Below are 17,582 nucleotides of genomic sequence, written 5' to 3' on the forward strand. Positions count from 1 at the left end.
ACAGGAGATGGAATTCTTTCTCAATTCTTTACATTTCTTTCAGATGTAATCGACCACCCTGTCCTTTGGTTTAAAGCTATGTGAGTTTGCCACAAATAGAGGGAGGGGAAAGTAAGCTGAGTCCAGGAATTGCTATGCTATAAAAGCTCCATGTTGTATGCTCTTGGACTTTGCTTTCTCCCAGCTTCCTTCAAGCCCACACAAGAGATGGACTTGAGGTTTTTTGGCTTTCTTCCCCTCCCCCCTCCCTCCATACATACGCTGACCTTTTAGAAAAATAAATAAAAGATAAAGAAGGACCTGGAATGTTGCAGAATGTGTGTACATTTTGCTCTCTGTTGTTTTCTGCTGGGATTAGTTGTTTACAATGGGGGAGAGAGGGAGGGCAGAGGAAGGGAGGTCTGTGGCCTTAACTGAAATTAGTGGCATTTCAGAGTGATCTTGTTAGGTGGTCTGCAGTTTAAAGACCTAAATCCTTGTAATCCCCCCATGCCTCCTTGGCCACTACTCCTTTTGCTCTTGTTCTCTCACTTTCAAAAAAAACCACCCTGAAGTCAGCCTCTGTGTCTCTCAGATACAGGCACGTAACATACACACGTGCACGCGTGCACAGACACAGACGTACATGCACACTCTCTCGTATGCTTCCATTCGCACGTTGTACCTGTACAACAAATTAATGTCTTAGCTACATCTGTTCCCACTACAGGACTGGGCTTGTAAAATGCTCTCTCTAGAATGCAGACGCACACTGAATATTTTTATTTATTTTCTGAAAAACACCCAGCTGCCAGACTTTCAGTTTGTGATTACACTTAAAACAAATTCAAATTGAAATTTCAGCCATAAATCAAATGCCCCAAATTAGTTCCTCTTGTGGGTTTGAACATGCTCTTTGGATTTTAAGGTCAGAAGATATCCGTTTTCACTGTGCTGAAAAGTTTAAAAATATACTACATTTTCGGGGAAAAAAAAATAAATATGGTTTGCATTATAAACCAGTACATCAAATGTGCATGTATGCGCACACACAACCGTGTTGATGAAGCTGGATGCTGTCAGAGCACCTTTGAGGACTAATAGCACCTAATTGTCAAGCAAGGCAGGAACCGCAGCGGCTGTTTAGCCAAGAAGAATACAGCAGAGTGCCCTGAGATGTGATATTTACCCTGTAAGAGAATAAAAGTTTATTCCTTACTCTTCAACTTAAAAAAATAGTAAGAATTAAATAAACACACAAAATACTTCTCTTGGCAGGCTTTATAACGTAGGGGTTTTTTTTTAAAAGGCATTTACAAGTGGTTTCAAAATAGCTGTGTTACATCTGTCAGCGGGTGAAGGGAACACCCACAAATTGTGTTTTTATCTCTTGAAGTTTTGTTCCACTTGAGCAATAAAAGCCGGATTCACTGCTGGTTTGTGTGATTGGGGTAATCTGAGCATTGAGTATGGTTTTTTAAAACTTCTGCAGTTGGTTGGGTTTATAAGTTTTAAGAAACTCCCGGGGTGGCGGAGTTCTTGGGTTTTGTTTTACCCTGGCACCAGGGAAGGGTTGGTTTGTGAGCACCTGGCACAGACAAGTTCATCTTGGTTCCCTGGCCTGTCCCTCCCAACAAATGGTTTGGCAGGAACCCCCCTTATCTTTGATGTTAATGTCATCAGCATTTTCTTGCTTACAATGCTATTCTTTCTCTGGGAGTTGAAAAACTATCCCCAAGTAGGCTCTGAACACACATCCAGTATTCTCCAGCCTGAACTCCAGACCGACAGCTTAAATCCCCTCTCTGTTGGGGAATACCCTCCTGTGGGACGATAATGCCGAGAGGTGTAGTGTATTCACGGCTGCTCTCGTGCTCAGAAGAAGTGATAGATGGTGGGAACCTAAAAGTTTGCAGGGGAAGGCTCTCATCTGACTGGCTCGAAGCGATGGAGGGGGAGGTATTTTGGAGTGTGCATTTTGGATGGGAGCCATTTCAGTGGGAAATGAGCAACTTCTCCCATCGCCTTCACTAGTCCTGTTGAAAGCCAAGTCAGGATGGCAGTGGTGGGCAGTCCTCCCTCCACTGATTCATTGCCTAGCCTGGCTGCAAATGCAGAGTTGCTCTCGCTCTCAGTGACTGCTGTTGTGCAAGATGATGGCCTGAGCCGCTGCACGGACACACAAAGCTATTGGAAAGGAAGCAGATCGTGACAGTGTGAGAGCAAAGGCAGGCAGGGGTCTGCTGTGTATCTTTGCCGCTTTTATCTTATTAACATGTTAGTAAAAACCTTGCCAAGGCAACCTGAGCTGGTTACTTGTAGCATAATTGCTCATATTGCCTCCTTATAGGTCAGAGGAGGGGGAGTTTAAGCAAGTTAAAAGAATAATTGTTCAGAGGGGACAGTCTGTTCAAGGGGGGTCGTAACTGCTAACCACTACAGCTGAGGTCCGGTGTTATTGCTTTTACTCCTGCAGAATTAACGCTGGTTTTGTGGGGCAGATGGTTTCTGCGCTCATACAAGCAACAGAATTGTAATATGTTTAATGGCAAATTCTGTATACTGTGTACTAGATAATAGTGATGTGTGAGCAGGAAAATACTAGGAATTAATTTTAGGATCGGCAGTCTGGAGTGAGGATTGATGTTTCTGTCTTCTCCTAAGGACCATGGCTGGCTAGCTCTCCATTCAATACAGAATGGAGGCTCAGGGCTTTGACCTGATACCAAAACCCCTCTATGCTGCTCGTTCAGACTCCAGGGTAACAATTCTGACCACGAGCCAGCCGGATGGTGCAGTGCAGCTGTGTTTCACTGGTGCAATGAGTAGTGGTGATGCCTGTGACCAAGGTGCGGAATGGCTGCAGGTCCTTCAACTGTGAAACTTGCCATGCAGAAAGTCACTGAAGCCAAAAACCTCAGACAGTGATCAGCTGTTCGACTGAGGATAGCAAGAATATCCACAATTGTTGTAATTAATATTAGCAGAAGTACTGGGGAGAAGATATGAAATGCCATGGTTCACAGCAGGATTAATATGAGGGAGCAGATTACCTGCATCTCTCTGGGGTTACATGTATCTCACTTATACCTTCCTCCCAATCAGTTGGTTTAGGTAGGTGTTAGACTTTGTATTTTTAGACATTTCTTAGCTGGGCACCTTCAAATTTTTCTGTCCTTCAATGACTTCTACCTATCTTTGCACATGTGAAAATAAGGAAACAAATAATTTGCACTGTAGCTGTTTTTTTCTCTGTGGCTTTGAAAGAAATTACATTTAATACCATATAGCACTACTCATGATGCTAAGTGAACAGCATTTCAGGACACATCACGGATATTAGTAAAGATTCACAACTTCATTTTACTGCACAGAGGGGCTTGGACCAATGCAGTAAGTCACTCAGCATCTCTCAGCAGAGGAGTTATGAAGCCAGCACTTGGACTCTGAACTTCTTTCCTATCTGGACAATCAGATCAGCAGATTTGAAAGCTGGTTATCACAGATTCAAACACGTTTTGGAAGAAGGTGGCTTTTGCTAAAGTTCCATCCTATGTAGCATTTCGGATTTCGTGATGTCAAAGGCTACGTGAGTGTGACATTACCCAAGACAGGCAGAGCAGGTCCAGTGTGGGTTTCATTGGTTTAGTACTGCAGAGTAATCATGTTTGGGTGCTTGAACGTAACATGAACAAAGCCAACCAGCTGAGGTATCAATCTGCCTCTTCTTGCCACCCTTTCTTAGTGCCTGGCAAGCCGGAACATATGAAACTTCTCAGCAAAATTCACAGGGAAAGACTGGGCTGTTGCTCCTCTTTTTAACTGGGGAGCTGAGCAGAGAAGCCACCCCTGCAGTTACCCAGACTGTCTGTGGAAAATACAAGACTTGATCCAGGTCCCAAGTTCCAGGCCAGTGTCCTGTCTATGAAATCCTCTGGCAGTATTTATTCTGTTAAGAAAACGTGGAGGAAAGCTGTTCTAACAGGAGGTAAAACTGGAAACCCTTTTTTGAAAACCCATTCTGACAGCTGGCATTTCAGTTTTTCCAGCAACAGGGTGTGAGGATCGGGAGAAAAATAGTGGAGTTTTTGAGAAAAGAGCAGAACAGGCTCATTAGATATTCTGGTGGATACCTTTGTTTTGTACCTGTCATTTTAAATTATTTTCTTGCTTTACTTTGTGTTTATGTTGTAGGTGCTGTCTTCAGGGCAGTGTTATTTGTCATAACGCTGTGATAGAGAAGGGTGCAGACATCAAAGACTGTTTGATTGGAAGCGATCAGAGGCTGGAAACCAAAGGTAAGTAGAGGAGCTGTATTTACAGTGCATTTGTAATAATTTTTAGAATTTCTTCCTCAAGATTTTACTCCTGCTTCTTCATGAAGTGCCAGTAAACTGTGGTAGTTCTACAGTGTGGTGTCCTATAATACTAGGATTTGTTTTTCATGGAAAGTACAGCTTCTTGGCATAAGAATAGTTCAGGGACTTGCTCCTCTGAAGTTGGCAGAAAAGCTCTGTTGTTGTTGTTATAAAGAACAAGATTGGGTGCTGAGACAGTCTTTTCCCAGAGACCACAATTAGGTCAGCCTGAAGTTGTCCTCAGCAGAAGGAGCCATTATTTTGACTAGGAATCTTTGTCAGTGTCAGGGGTGATGCAGTCAAATTATTGATCATGCAGACATCCTTCTCTTTGTAGATGCTACCAACCCACGGTGCCAGTGTGCTCCCATTCACCTTGCTCCAAGCAAAAGCTCGAGGTGGATTATCATACTAGGAGCTGCTTTGCTCAGAACTAAATACAAGGGCAGCTACGTTCAGATCTGCTTTACTGCTATGAAATGCTATTTTGGGGCTTCAGAGAGGTTACAACTACATGGCCCTCATTTGGGCAAAGTTAAGCCATCCAGTGGAAGTGTGCGTGGCGAGGGCTCGGTGGTAACCGCCTGAGTGGAACTGTTGATTTCCTGCCCTAAGAGATAATGGGCAGGAAATGGCTGTCTCAGTGACTGCATCCCAAGCAGAGGGCTTTTTAATGAATATTTATAGTTGGGGTTTGGCAGATCCCTGCTCTAGGGTGTGGACCGAGGACAAAAGTGAGTTCCTTTGCAGGCTCCATGTGAAGTTATTTAGTCAGATCAGGATTTGTTTGCTGGCTTTGTCTTGATGGGTGGATTCCCAGTTGTAAGTGTCCTGATACAGAGCAGGATTTGCACTTAACATAGTATAGCATAACCTATTGTCAGCTATGCATATGACAAATTTTCCTTTAAATTGAAACTAAAAGTAAAAAAGACTCATGAAAACAAAGTATTGATCTTGCAGTCGCAAGTCTCCGATACTGCAGGAAACACCCAGTGAGTGTTCTGTGCACTGTGCACTTGGTCCCTGTATGCCAGAGTCTGTGCCTACTCATGGCTTTGCCCGTCACATCAGTCTGAATCAGTGGCCCTTGCAGGGTTCATTGCCCCCTATCACTGAAGATCTGCGCTATTCATGATGTCCTTCCCTGAGCATAGAATCATAGAATCATTTAGGTTGGAAAAGACCTTTAAGATCATCGAGTCCAACCGTTTAACCTAGCACTGCCAAGTCCACCACTAAACCACGTCCCTAAGTGCCACATCTACACATCTGCATGAATCACTAGGAGAACTGAATCAGGTCACGTTTGGTTGTTAACCTGCAACATGAACTATGAGGAGGTGGGGTGTAGATTTAGCTAATATTTTAGGAACTAGGAATATGTTTGAATTCTTTAGTAGATTATATCAAACAGAAATATCACCCTTTGACCTCACTGACATCTGCTTCAGTAGTCTCTTCCAGGGTTCAGATCCTAGTCTGGTTGATTTTAGTATGGAACCCGTTCTTTCTGCTTGATTGTCCTTGTCATCCTTGTCTGAATATTTCTCAGGGTCTGTAGATATATTTGCAGGGAGAGTAACGGAGCTGTAACCTGTGGTTCATTTGCCTATTCTTGTAGAGTCTACTGCTCACCTCTCCAAAGCTTAAATCCACTTCTTAATGAGTCTGTGGGCCCTCTAGTTAAACTGTTCAGAAACGTATGATTGATGTTAGCAAAGACACATTCAGGTAGATTATGAATACACCATTATGCTGAGCAAGAAAAAATAATAAAGCCTCAGTTCATTTCCCTGCCTCAGTTTCCTAACCATTTTGGAATTTCTTTAGGCTGGGGGTCAGGTTCTCTTCGGTGGTCTGGGATCTGTCTGCGAAGTTCATGACTTATTTCCTGAACTGTGGAGTCTTTCCAGCCCAGCATGTCTCTTCTGACCTTGGCTGGTCCCGTAGTAAACTGGCCCCTCTCTTTTTTGCTGTGAAAGCATGCCATGACTTCCTTTCCCCTGCCCAAGACTTCCTGTATCTTGTGCCAAGCTTTTGGTGTGGCCCTGTAAGTCTGTTTCCATATTCCCCCTTTCATCAACGCTTTGGCTGTGTTGTTCTGTTTGGTAACTTTTCCTTCTTCAGACTCAAGCTTCCATGGCCAGGTTAGAAAAAAAACTAGTTCTCTTGGGTTGAAGCCACCTTTTGTTGCAAGCTGATCACACTTCAGCAGGCGTAAGTGGTAGCAGCTGGCTCTTGACCCTAGTCTGGGAGTTACATGCTAGAAACCTCCTCAGCAAAGCTGCATACACCTTCCCAGAAACATTAAAAAAAATACAGCAATCCCTTATTCCAAAGCATCAGCCAGGATTCATCAAAGGTAGAAATATCCCTGAATCATCCTACACAGCCCCAAGCAAATCCCACAGTTGACTTTGCTGCATAACTGGCTGTGTGCTCCCTGCTCTGCTAGATGAGTCCTGGCCACACTGCCCAGGCGGCTCAGGGTACAAGAGCTCTTTGAGCCAGTGGTGCACTGACCTCCTTTCATAAAATGAACTCCAGTCTCATGCAAGGAGGATGGCAGGAGAACAGCTACCACAAATGATAGACAAACGTAACTCAAACCAGCTCTCATCCTTTTCCTTCTGCGGAATAATATGGGCATATTTAGGGTGGTCCAAATGGTACAGCTGGGAGTAATGGGATTGAATTAAACACAATTTAGGTTGGCTATCTGGAACGTTTTCCTAACGATGTGGTCTGGTAGGCTGTGGGATAATCTCCCTGGGGACATGGTGGGAGACCTCATCACTTAATAATGGGCTTGGCAAAGCTCTGGACACCTAAATAGAGGGAACACTCCAACACTGGTTACTGGGGTAGATCAGATGCAGCCTAGTACTTTCAAACTGAAAAGAAAGTTAGGGACACAGGAGGGGGCACGTAACTGTCAGCAATGATGTCCCAGTCCTGTGTTGACTTCAGCCTTATCACAGCACTGGCCAGAGATGGTACTTTTAAGTGCCTCTGTTAAAGTCAAGGTATGGAGTTTTATTAAACTTCTGAATTTGCAAGCCATGCCTCCTGAGAGCCATACTGTTCTCTTCCTACTGCTTTTATTACCATGCTTAGGAAGCATCCACTTCCCTTCCTCTTTGATACTTTAATTTAAGGAATTTGCTAGCAGAGAATTAACAGATGGGCTTTGTGAAAGCTACCTCACGCAGGTAGCAGTTTGAAAAACATGTCGGTACCTAAGAAAAAGGAGGTAATTATTAAAGGGATAGGAAATGGCAGGCAGCAGTTCTGAAAGAACTTAATTGCACAGAGCATTCAATCACTGTTTTGAAGACAGTTATTAGGATCATGCTCCAGCCTTTTTGATGAACCTATTTTTAAAGAGGAACTCAAAAGCAGCATGCAGTTATTGAAGCAGGACTAGAGAGAGGGAGTGCTGGTGATGGGCCAGTCGAGGAGTCAGATGAGCCCCAGAGTCAGTGACTACTCCCAAAGGAGTCTCTAGGCCAGATTCAGCAGGGAGTACATTATACATCTGGTATAGGTTAGCCAGGAAGAGGCATACACAGTAAAGCGGCCTAACCTTTCTTCAAAGCAACACCAAGAACAGAGATGGTAAAGACACACACATAGGACAGAACTAGCAAAATTGAGATAAAACTCACCACCTTATCCCTCGCCTTCATCTCTGTTGACATTGGGGCAAGGATGTTTTATGTGCATTGGGAATTATGTTGTTTGGGGACAGCTTGAATCATTGCACACCCAAAAAGAGCGTTACATCAGGATGCTGATGTAATCTTAGCTTCGTATCCTGGTACATACTTAGTAGTAGCAGTACCTCCATGATCAGACTGTAGACTAAAACTTCACTGTGCTTGTTCCTGTGCAGTTTTTATGCCACCTTACATTTTTATTTTCCTTGGTGCCCTGACACAGTCAACACCCAGAATGAGCACTGCTAGCTGAATGCGGCGGTTTTCCATATTCCTCATTTTCCTATCTTTTTTCAGTTTGTGTCTGAAACCTTAATTACTGTACACTATGGAAGAGACAAGGTCCTTCCTTCCTATGGCTTTTCTGCAACATTTGTCATCTTAATGCTTCACAAGTGTTAACAACCTCATTTTTGCCTCCTTCACTATGAACATGGTTGGGTTTTCCTCCTGTTTCACAGAGATCTGAGAGACAGGGAGATTCCAATCATGTGCCCATTCATTTGGACTGGCCAGCTTAAGTGCTGAAGTTGCATGTTACATGTGGCATTTCCTAGCTATTACAGACTTGACATTTTAGCCTTAGCATTTCCTTTGTAAATGTTGGGAGGGAAGGTTCAGTCCACTGAAAAAAAATGAGTTTTACTATATGGGATGATGCTGGCCCTTGCATGGATCATTAGCAGTGTCAGAAACTTGAGCTCCATTGTACAGCTTTCTGCTGCTTCAGCTGATGGGAACTGATAGTAGTGGGTCATCTTCCTTAAGAGGAGCTGGATCTGCAATGGGACAAGAGAAACTCTTTGCCAGGAGGTTTCACAGATGCCCATGGGTGTCAGCAGCCCTGAGATCCACTCCTGGTGCTGGGAGCAGAAGGCTGTAGTTACTATAGGCTTTACTGCACCTGCCCCCAGCATCAGCCATTGGGCCCCAACTACATCACCTGTGTCCTACCTGATCCTGACTCCTGCTTCACAGCTCCCCACTATGGCTTTGTCCCAGGACCAGACTCATACCATTCCTAGCCTTCTCTTTGGTTTTTCCTCTAGTCTTTCTCTAATGGAGATTCTTGTTCTTCTCTCTTACTTGGTTATTCCCAGACACCCACCTGACTCCTCCTCTGGTGTGACCGTAGCTGCTATTTCCAGTCCCCTTGCCTAACAGTCCCATGCTCCATTTCCCATCTGGCACTCGCTACCTGACTGCTTTGAGTCAGACTGCATCCCCTTCCGTACTGCCGTCATGCCCAGGCAGGATCATTCTGGGCACAGGAGGGAAACAGTTCTGTGTGGAGTGCTGCACTGGTCCATAGAGCAGGGATACAAGCATGGAGGAAGCCCTGCCTTCCTCCTGTGCTTCCATGGTTGAGAATGCTTACTGCAGACAGAGTCTCTGGAGCTTTTAGCTGCCCTCCTGAGAACATGTGCAAACTGAGATTTTTTTTTCCAGAGGCTTATCACATAGCCAAAACTGTGTGGTTTCTCACAAGAACAGAAAAAGGCACATATCCAGTAAGGACTGGCTCCCATTTCCAATCATTTTCCAAGTCCTGTTCCAAGCTTGGAGTGCTAGGACTTCTCAATGAAACAGAGTAAGATTGTTTTATTTTAATGAGGGCCAAAGAGCACATTTTTCTCTAAAGTCATCCTCTGAAGGCAGGTACAGTTTATGAAACCTCCACATATGAATGGGTGACTGCTTGTGAGGATGCTTTGCCCCAGCCAAGATTTAGCAGGATAGGGACAGGAAGGAACTGAGGGACTTTCTGATGCTCTTGCTGCATTCAAGTAGGGGTGAGCATCTGCTCTTGCAAGATGCTGAGTACCTCCTGGTGAAGCCTTCAGGAACTGAAAACACTTAGCACGACACAAGGTCGGGATCAGAAAGCATGCTGCAGTGCAGATGGGAGTTACGAAAGCTCACAAAGAACAGACACAGACTGAACAGTGAACACATATATATTGTGCACTGGGGTGCAAGATGAGCTGGAGATGATGTAGGAATGGTGCAAATTCACAGCAAAACGGAGAGGTCCACATGATTTATTCCCTGAAGTAGTTTAACTACTGAGTGTCCCTGACAAAGATATTAGTTCTCTGGTAAAACAGGCATGTCTTAAATAGTTGTCATTTTTGTTTCAGTGACTATGCAGTGACTACATTTCTAATTGATCCTAATAAGCCTCTTTTCCAAGTTGTATAAAAATGGTTTATGAGTTCTGGCCTTAGCAGTGGCATAAAACTTCCCTAGAATATCCCATCCAGCGATGCTTTGTCCTCCCCTCTGCCACTGGGGACTGTCATACTTGTGCATACTGTCATTCCCGGGCAGGGAAGTTCAGGCTTCCTCAGTGAGTGGGTTCAATGAGCTGCCACATTCGCAGCATGTTGATTGTGAAGTCTACCCATAAGGCAGCAGTTCGTAACCTTGTGGAAATATTTTTACATGCTCCACGCAGAGAAAATAACCACTTGTGCTCTGCTAGAGCTCAGCCACATGAAAGAGCCAGGAAGAACACCTCAATGGATGCTGAGAAAGGAACGTCTACTTGTATCCAGTGCAGCAGGCAACAGTGTCCAGGCAACTATGGCATCTCTGCCATCTTAGCAGGAAGTGTGGACAGTCTTTCAGACTGACGTTTCTGAGATCCCTGCTTGCATTTGCTGTGAGGTGGTGATACCCCATGGGAGCACATTGATCTGTACAATCCAGTCCCTTTCTTAAACACTTTGCTAGGACTCTGCCCCAGTACTAGGACCCCAAATGTGTGTCACCCTCCCCAAGGAACTTGCTATCTTATGCACATCCCCAGTTCTTGGTCTCCTTTTCCCTTGACTAACCTTTCTCCTAAGACCTGACTGATGACTTTCCTATACACCTCTTTCCAGTTCCTTCACTCCCCTGAGCCATCTGCTTTAAGCCACAGTAAATTCATCTCTCTTCAGGCACTGAATTCAGTGTTGCCTTTACCTTTATGCTTCGAAGACATGTCTATTCCCCAGATGGGTTTGAGGGCGGAGGGGCCAATACTGGTTGAACTACGAGAAAAGCCTCAGCTGAACCAGGTGAGCACCGGCACTGTGCACTGGTGGTTGCTGGGAATGGGTGTGAGGCAGGAGTGAGATCTACACTGCCCGCCCGTTCAGTGGGCTGGAGACCCCAGCTCTGGGCCGGAGCTGATCTGCCTGAAGCTACCGCCAGCCCCATTCCCAGTGCCCCTGGGGTGAGTTGCACATCCCACCCCTGGGAGCAGCTGGGGCACCCAGCTCCTGGGGAGCATCGCTCCGGGGACCCGCGGGCTCGGCTGACGGCTGCATAGCGGGGCTGACGTGGCACTTGGGAGGAATCCACGAGACATTCCTGGCCTTTGGGGCCACAGTGTGATCACCCCTGATCTCCAGCGATCGCCTAAGTAAAGGGTGGCTGGGGAGAGAGCAGGCCTTGACTGGAAAGCCCCGCTGCTCTGTAAACACAAACAAATCAGCCCCCATCACCTGCTTCCCTTCTTTATCCCTACATGTAATTTAAAACACCCTCCAGCCTCCCAAAGTCAAGCTTCAGCTGCTTCCCATCCCCTTAAGCCCCTTTAGTTCCTCTCCCCCCCCTCAACCTGGCTGCTTTTCCAGGGCCAACCATCACTGCAGAGACAAGTTGCTCTTCTCTCCCACTCTCTGATCCTTTCTGTCCTGGGTGAATGTGGTAGGAACCACCCACAGCGTGTTTTCGTGCATGCGTTTGTGCAGCCACCCCTCCCCCCCGCCTAGTTTTTTAAGTTAAACTATCTCTTGCTTTAAAGAGAGCAAATACACAGCAGTGGCTTTCATCACTGCTGTATAATAGAGCAGTAATTCTGTGCCAGGGACTGTTTTCTATTTTATTTTAAAGGGTTTATAAAACAGTGTATGTAATTGAGTGAGTAAACTGAACGTTTTCTGGAGCCCCTGAGGGCTGGAACTTCGTGGTGGTCCTGGGCCTAGGCCCTAACCCTTTTTTTTTCCTCTCTCTTTTTTTTTTTTCCTCCCTTTCCCCTCCTTCCCCTCCTCCTTTACAACCCAGCGTTGCCACCAGCAGCAGCAGCAGCAATCTGTCTGGGGCTAATTGAGCAAACAACAAGGAGATGCTTTCACATGGCTTTTAAAGGAATGCTCCGGCATCCCCTTTCTGTGAGCAGTGAGCAGCTTGGCAGGAACCTGCCAGGAAGGCTGGGGAGCGCTGGGTCCCCGGCCTGCTGGTGGGGTTTGTGCTGGGCTGCACAGTCATTTCCGCCCCTCTGTTTATTTGCATTACAATTTGTTTTTAGCCAAGCACCAAAAGCTGCCCAGCTCCCCAGCTCTCTAGCTCGCCTTGCCTTGTGCATATGTTTTTAAGGGGCTAGTGTGCAGTATATGTAAACAAATGTCTTCCAAAGCAGGAACGCATATATAACGAGTGACAGGTTTTTGATTTACACTTGGTAAAGTCTCTGTGGACGCTCGGTTCAAGCACCCAGGCTGACTTCAGGCTGGGCTGCGTCAGCAAGTTGAAGCAAAGTGCTAATCAGGAGGTTGAATGTGTTGATCAGCTCTGGATTTCCTTAGCACCAGATGCTCCCAATCTGAGAAGATCTAGTTGAACATGATTTAAGGTTGCAGAGTCCAACTCTAAGGCTTTCTGAAAGTCCTTTCTCTAATCCCTCTTCATTCTCTGTGGGCTGAATGCATCTGTAACCCTGCCAGTGTCAGATAAAAGGCAGCCTGGTAAGAAATCCCTAATGGGGAGCTGGGGAAGGAGAAGGGAGCTGAACAGCTAAGCATGTGAGGTACTTCCCCCTCCTCCCCCAGAGTTTCAGGCAGAGTTTCTGCATGAACTGAGCTTGCTGGTACCAGCCAGAGCCACTGGCAACTGGCAGCCGTGGCTGATAATGAAACGCTATCCGCAGCTCTACTCTCTGGCACACACAGTGGAGTCTGAATTCCCTTCCCTCTGCAAGGAGGGCTTTGGGAAGGGAAGAGGGAAGCAGGGTGAATCCTTATCTGCCTATCGCATCCCCTCGGGGTGTGGAATCGGGCTTTGTTTCTAGCAAAACCATTCCCTTTATCGCTTAAAAACTTTCTTGCCGATTTGAGGCAGGCACATTCATGTGTTTTCTTTTAGCCTGTACAAGGAGAAATGAGTTTGGGGATTTCATGTGAGTCTCTGAGGTAGCAGTGACATACTGGGCCACACCAATCAAGGAGGAGATGAAACAGACAGAGGGATGGGAGACGAGGGAATGCGTGTGCTGATATCCCGTGTGGCTTTGGCTACTTAAACTCTCTAAACTCTCTGCTGCCTCAGTTTCCCCATCTGTGAAATGGGAATGCTCTTATTTGCCCACTCCTGAAAAGCATTTTGAACTCATCAGGTGTAAAATGCAAGACAGCATAAGGCAGCTACAAGCATGTCAGTGCAAAATACAAATAGCTGGTACCACCTCTGCAACAAAGTATGTGACAGGACCCATCCCAGCTCTGCACATTTAGGACAGTGCAGGATGCTGTCTGAAATGAAGCATGAAGTTCCTTATTAAAAAGTATTGCTACAGATAACCTATATATAGAACCATAAATTGACATGGCTCTTTATAAGCCTAGATGAAGGCATGTTTAATCTGCAGAGGCATAACGTAATTACTCTCACTGGATGGTAGCCAGGGTCTTATTCACATCATAGAAATCAACATGATAGGTAGTCTGCTTGGAGGAGGTTCAGGAATGGAGTCACAGGAGTTGCTACAGGGCCTGTTTGAGATATATTGGGAAAGTTGTTGGGGGTGAGGAATGTTATAGCAAGAAGTGCTGCGGGTTGGATTTGAGGTACCTTGGCAAAGCTGTGTGGGGTCCAGGACGGGAGGAGAGAGGCGCTGAGGGCTGGACTTGGGGCTATTGGCAGAACTGTGCTGGAGAGGTTGTGTGGTGCTACCTACATCACACTTGCACCTGGCACTTGTAACAGTCAGTCCCTCATTTTCCTGAGCACTGCATCCACCTCTGCTCGTCCTGCCCAAAGTGCTGGAGGTTGGGCTCCGTGTTCCAACTTCTAGCTCCAAGATGTTAGCATGAGGCTCCAGGATTAATTATCAGTTGTCGCTAAATACCCTAAGCAATGAACTAAATGACTTGCTCTGATGCTGAAGGTGAGAAGCAGTTCCTTGATCTCCTATTTTTGCCTCCGTGAAGGGTCTCTGAAAGGCAGTTGCGTGGCTAACCCAACTCTGTCACCCAGGCTGAGGAGACAGCAGGATCCATATGGTTGTGGGGTCGGGCTTGTAGTGGGAAATTATCTTGCCACAGTCCAAAACTCCTTGAAGTTTATAGAGCAGGTTTTGATCAAACGTTTTCTGGAGCAATGGTTTGCATGGTGCAAAGGTAATGTCTTGAATTTTAAATGAAGAGAAGCATCGTGTTGGCCCGGCCAGTTTGGGGATTGCCAGGAATTTCTTCATTTAGCCAAAGGTGGCATGTTTGTTGTTTTGCAGCAGTCTTGCAAAATCCACTCCCCTGAGGGGAGGAGTTTTAGGTGGGTAAATAAAACACAACTCATTATTTCCATCATCCTTGGCTATCCACCCCCACTGCTGTGTAAGGTGTGGGAGACAAGAGCCTCCATCAGTGGATCGCAGCACCTCACAGGCCTTGATGCTTTATCCCAGGCTCCAGAGCCAATTGTTATTCCTAGTGTGCAGAAGGGGAGATGGAGAGCCTAGGGGCATGGGTCGAACCACCTGAGCTCCACCTGAATAGGTGTCCAGCTCCCAGAGAGCAATTTAAATTCACTGCCTCCCCCCACGGTACCCTGAGGACACCCACTTTGAGCACACCGGCTTTGTGTCACACTCTGAGGCCGCATGCTTGGGGTTTTTAGGCACTGGGCTTTCAGTTGCGTGTTTTTATTATTTTGGCTTTAGATCACATTTTTGCAGTCCTTCCCTGACAAGCTGCTTTTGCATTTTAAAGGGAAGGCTCATTCAGTACAGTGCCTTAACAGTGCTGGGGCAGGGACTGGCACGTTAATGTGTCCACTGGGGCTGTGCAGAGCTCCTGGAAACAGGCAGAGTGACCTCGTAGAAATTGCACCTCCAACAAATTAGCTCCACAGGAGTCTGAGGAGGGCTGTCCACTGTTATCCTCAGAGATGATAACTCTGCTCAGAGACCTTGCTTCAAGTGGATACTTTTGGAGAGGCTCCATCCAGAGCTCAATCCAGAAGGGAGAAGTCAGGTTTAAATTAAAAAAAAAAAAGCCCTTCTTTTTAAGCTGCCAGGGTTGAGTAGGGATTGCTGAGAGGATCTCACGCTGCCTCTGTGATGGCCCCCAAGTGCTGAGCAGCCCCTCTCCTCCCCAACCTCCGTGCAGTTTGAGGGTACACAGGGCTCTTTAGGACCAGGGTGGATTACTGATCTTTAATTTTATGTCAGATCTCCATGTTGGATGCTGATGGTTCTTTGCCTCGACCTAGGTGTACACCTGTCAGTAGCAGCTGTGACTTCCATCGGGCCTCTCTTGTTTAGTAGTGACACATACATGTGAAAACTCTCATTAGAGAAACCTCCTGATGTTTAGTCAGTTGTTTAGGCTTTTGCCGTGTGTGTGGGATGCTGTCGGAGAGACGCTGGAGTCCAAAGAAAGGCAGCAAATCCGTGTTTGAGTTCCCCAGAATCTGCTTTTCTCATTTGTTTTAAAGTTGCAGATTTGAAAAATGCAAGGTCTGAAGCACTGCTGCAAAACTCAATTCCTCTTCTTTTCCTCCCTCTCTCTTTTCAGCCAAACATGTTAATGAAGTCATTGTGGGCACCGAACAGCTGATGGAGATATAACCCGAGTAGGTTTTAAAGATGATTTTATGGAAGCCAGCAGCAGAACCAGATGTTCAAGCATCGTAAGATCATCCGTACAGATCAGTACTGGCACGGTTTATGCTGTCATTGCTCCTTTCCCGTTCAGCTTTATATTTATGTCTTAATAAAGAAGTATTTACAGAGCGGTGTGTCCGTCAGCCCCTCCCCCCTCATTGGGATGCACACGGGTTTGTGCAGGGTAATATCGGTTCCTGCGCGCCCGGTGAACGCACTGTACTTTTCCAGCAGAAGGGAGAGCGGGGACCACACAGGCTGTGCCCACTCCAAAGAATGACTTAGCTGCCCTCCCTGCGATGTAAACCGCATCGCTGCAGTCCTGCACCACCGTCCCCGAGCCTGGGAGAAACCACTCGGGGGATGCTGCTTGTGCATCTCATCAACGCAGCAGGCGGGCAGCGAAACACAGTGGTAATGCGGGCTGCTCTTTGCAGCCCGGCAGCTTCACCAGCCTCCTCCTTCTCTCTCTCTCTTTCTCTCTCAGGATGCTGCCCCATAAGCACAGAAGCATTTAAGCTGCGCTTCTTCTCTTCTGTAATGCAGTTGAGGAGTTTGGCACCCATTTCCATCAGGGCTGAGTTTGGTCCGTTACTTTGAAATCCTGCCCAAGAGCGAGTATGTGAGAGGGCTGGAGAGATGGGGGAGTGTGGAGGGGAAGTAGGGCATAAGCAGTGGGTATTCTCTGCCTTATTTTGATGGTTCTTTTGCTTGTCGGTCGGCTGTTCCTAATCCCAGACAAGAGTTCCCTCCCCACATCTAGATGATCTGTGGATGACTGCACCCACGTCGTTGAGATGAGTCGAGTGCGCTAATGTGAAACGCGTAGCCTTGTGGTCAGGGGTTGTGCCAGGATTGTAAAGCACCTGGATGGGATTGAAACACAAGCTGTTCTTTAACGTTTATAAATTGGACACAAGTTCCTACCTAAAAGCTGTTTATTAGAATCTAGTAGGATTCAACGGGACATTTATCTGCCCCTGGCAGTTTGACATCCAGAGGTGCTTACAGCAACTGGCTGGGATGATAATTCATTAACTGAAGCGATAAATTTTAAATGTGAGTTTCATGGGCACCAGTGTCCCCTGAGGAAAATTACCGTTTCCTAGCTAATTTGACAGGAGAGAGATTATAATCCAGACATTCCCTGAGTTTCACAAACAAAATCCCTCCTCTAAAGGACCAGATTGGAACAGAAAGTATGGGTAAAGGATGAGCTTCAAGGCCTTTGACAAGCTGCAGAAAGAAGAAACGCGCTGCAGTTCAGCTCCGGCTTTGTGCTAGAGGTTTTGCCTTGCGTATGTGCGCAAACATGTTCCTAAGGTACGAAGCCTTTTTCATCCAAGGATCGCAGAGGCTTTACAAAGGTTAATTAAAGAGAGTTCTTGTCTCTGTGTGCGGCAAGGGAGCGAGGCATCCATTTTGGGTGTGTAGAAACAGAAGCAAAGCGGAGCATAATTACCTGGCTTTGCATTTTACCAGAAGGCTGTGGCAAAGCTGAGAGGTCCGCAGGGACTTTGACTCCCAGTCCTTTTGCTTAAACACAAAGTCTTCTCCCTCTCTGTTTTTAGGATACTTCGTAACTTCTGAAAAGTCCACATCCCCTTACTTAACAGCTACAGCTTTACCTCCTTGTGCCTTAATTATATGTTG

General features: G+C 46.2%; 1 protein-coding gene across 2 annotated transcripts in view; it reads left to right on the forward strand.

The window, feature by feature from the left end:
* EIF2B3 (eukaryotic translation initiation factor 2B, subunit 3 gamma, 58kDa) overlaps nucleotides 1–16,081 on the forward strand; it is a 104,479-nt gene extending 88,398 nt beyond the window's left edge. The window contains exons 11-12 of one of the 2 annotated variants that reach the window (XM_010582471.1): nucleotides 4,174–4,277; nucleotides 15,841–16,081. In XM_010582471.1, the coding sequence (XP_010580773.1) occupies nucleotides 4,174–4,277; nucleotides 15,841–15,893 (157 nt within the window). In that variant the 3' untranslated portion in view covers nucleotides 15,894–16,081. Of the gene's footprint in view, nucleotides 1–4,173; nucleotides 5,445–15,840 lie in introns of those variants that run through there. The other variant, XM_010582472.1, reaches the window with a different exon arrangement.
* The last annotated feature ends 1,501 nt before the right edge of the window (nucleotides 16,082–17,582 follow it).

This window comes from Haliaeetus leucocephalus, unplaced genomic scaffold, assembly GCF_000737465.1.
Source record: "Haliaeetus leucocephalus isolate CR32 unplaced genomic scaffold, Haliaeetus_leucocephalus-4.0 Scaffold848, whole genome shotgun sequence".
NCBI classification, from domain to species: Eukaryota; Metazoa; Chordata; class Aves; order Accipitriformes; family Accipitridae; genus Haliaeetus; species Haliaeetus leucocephalus.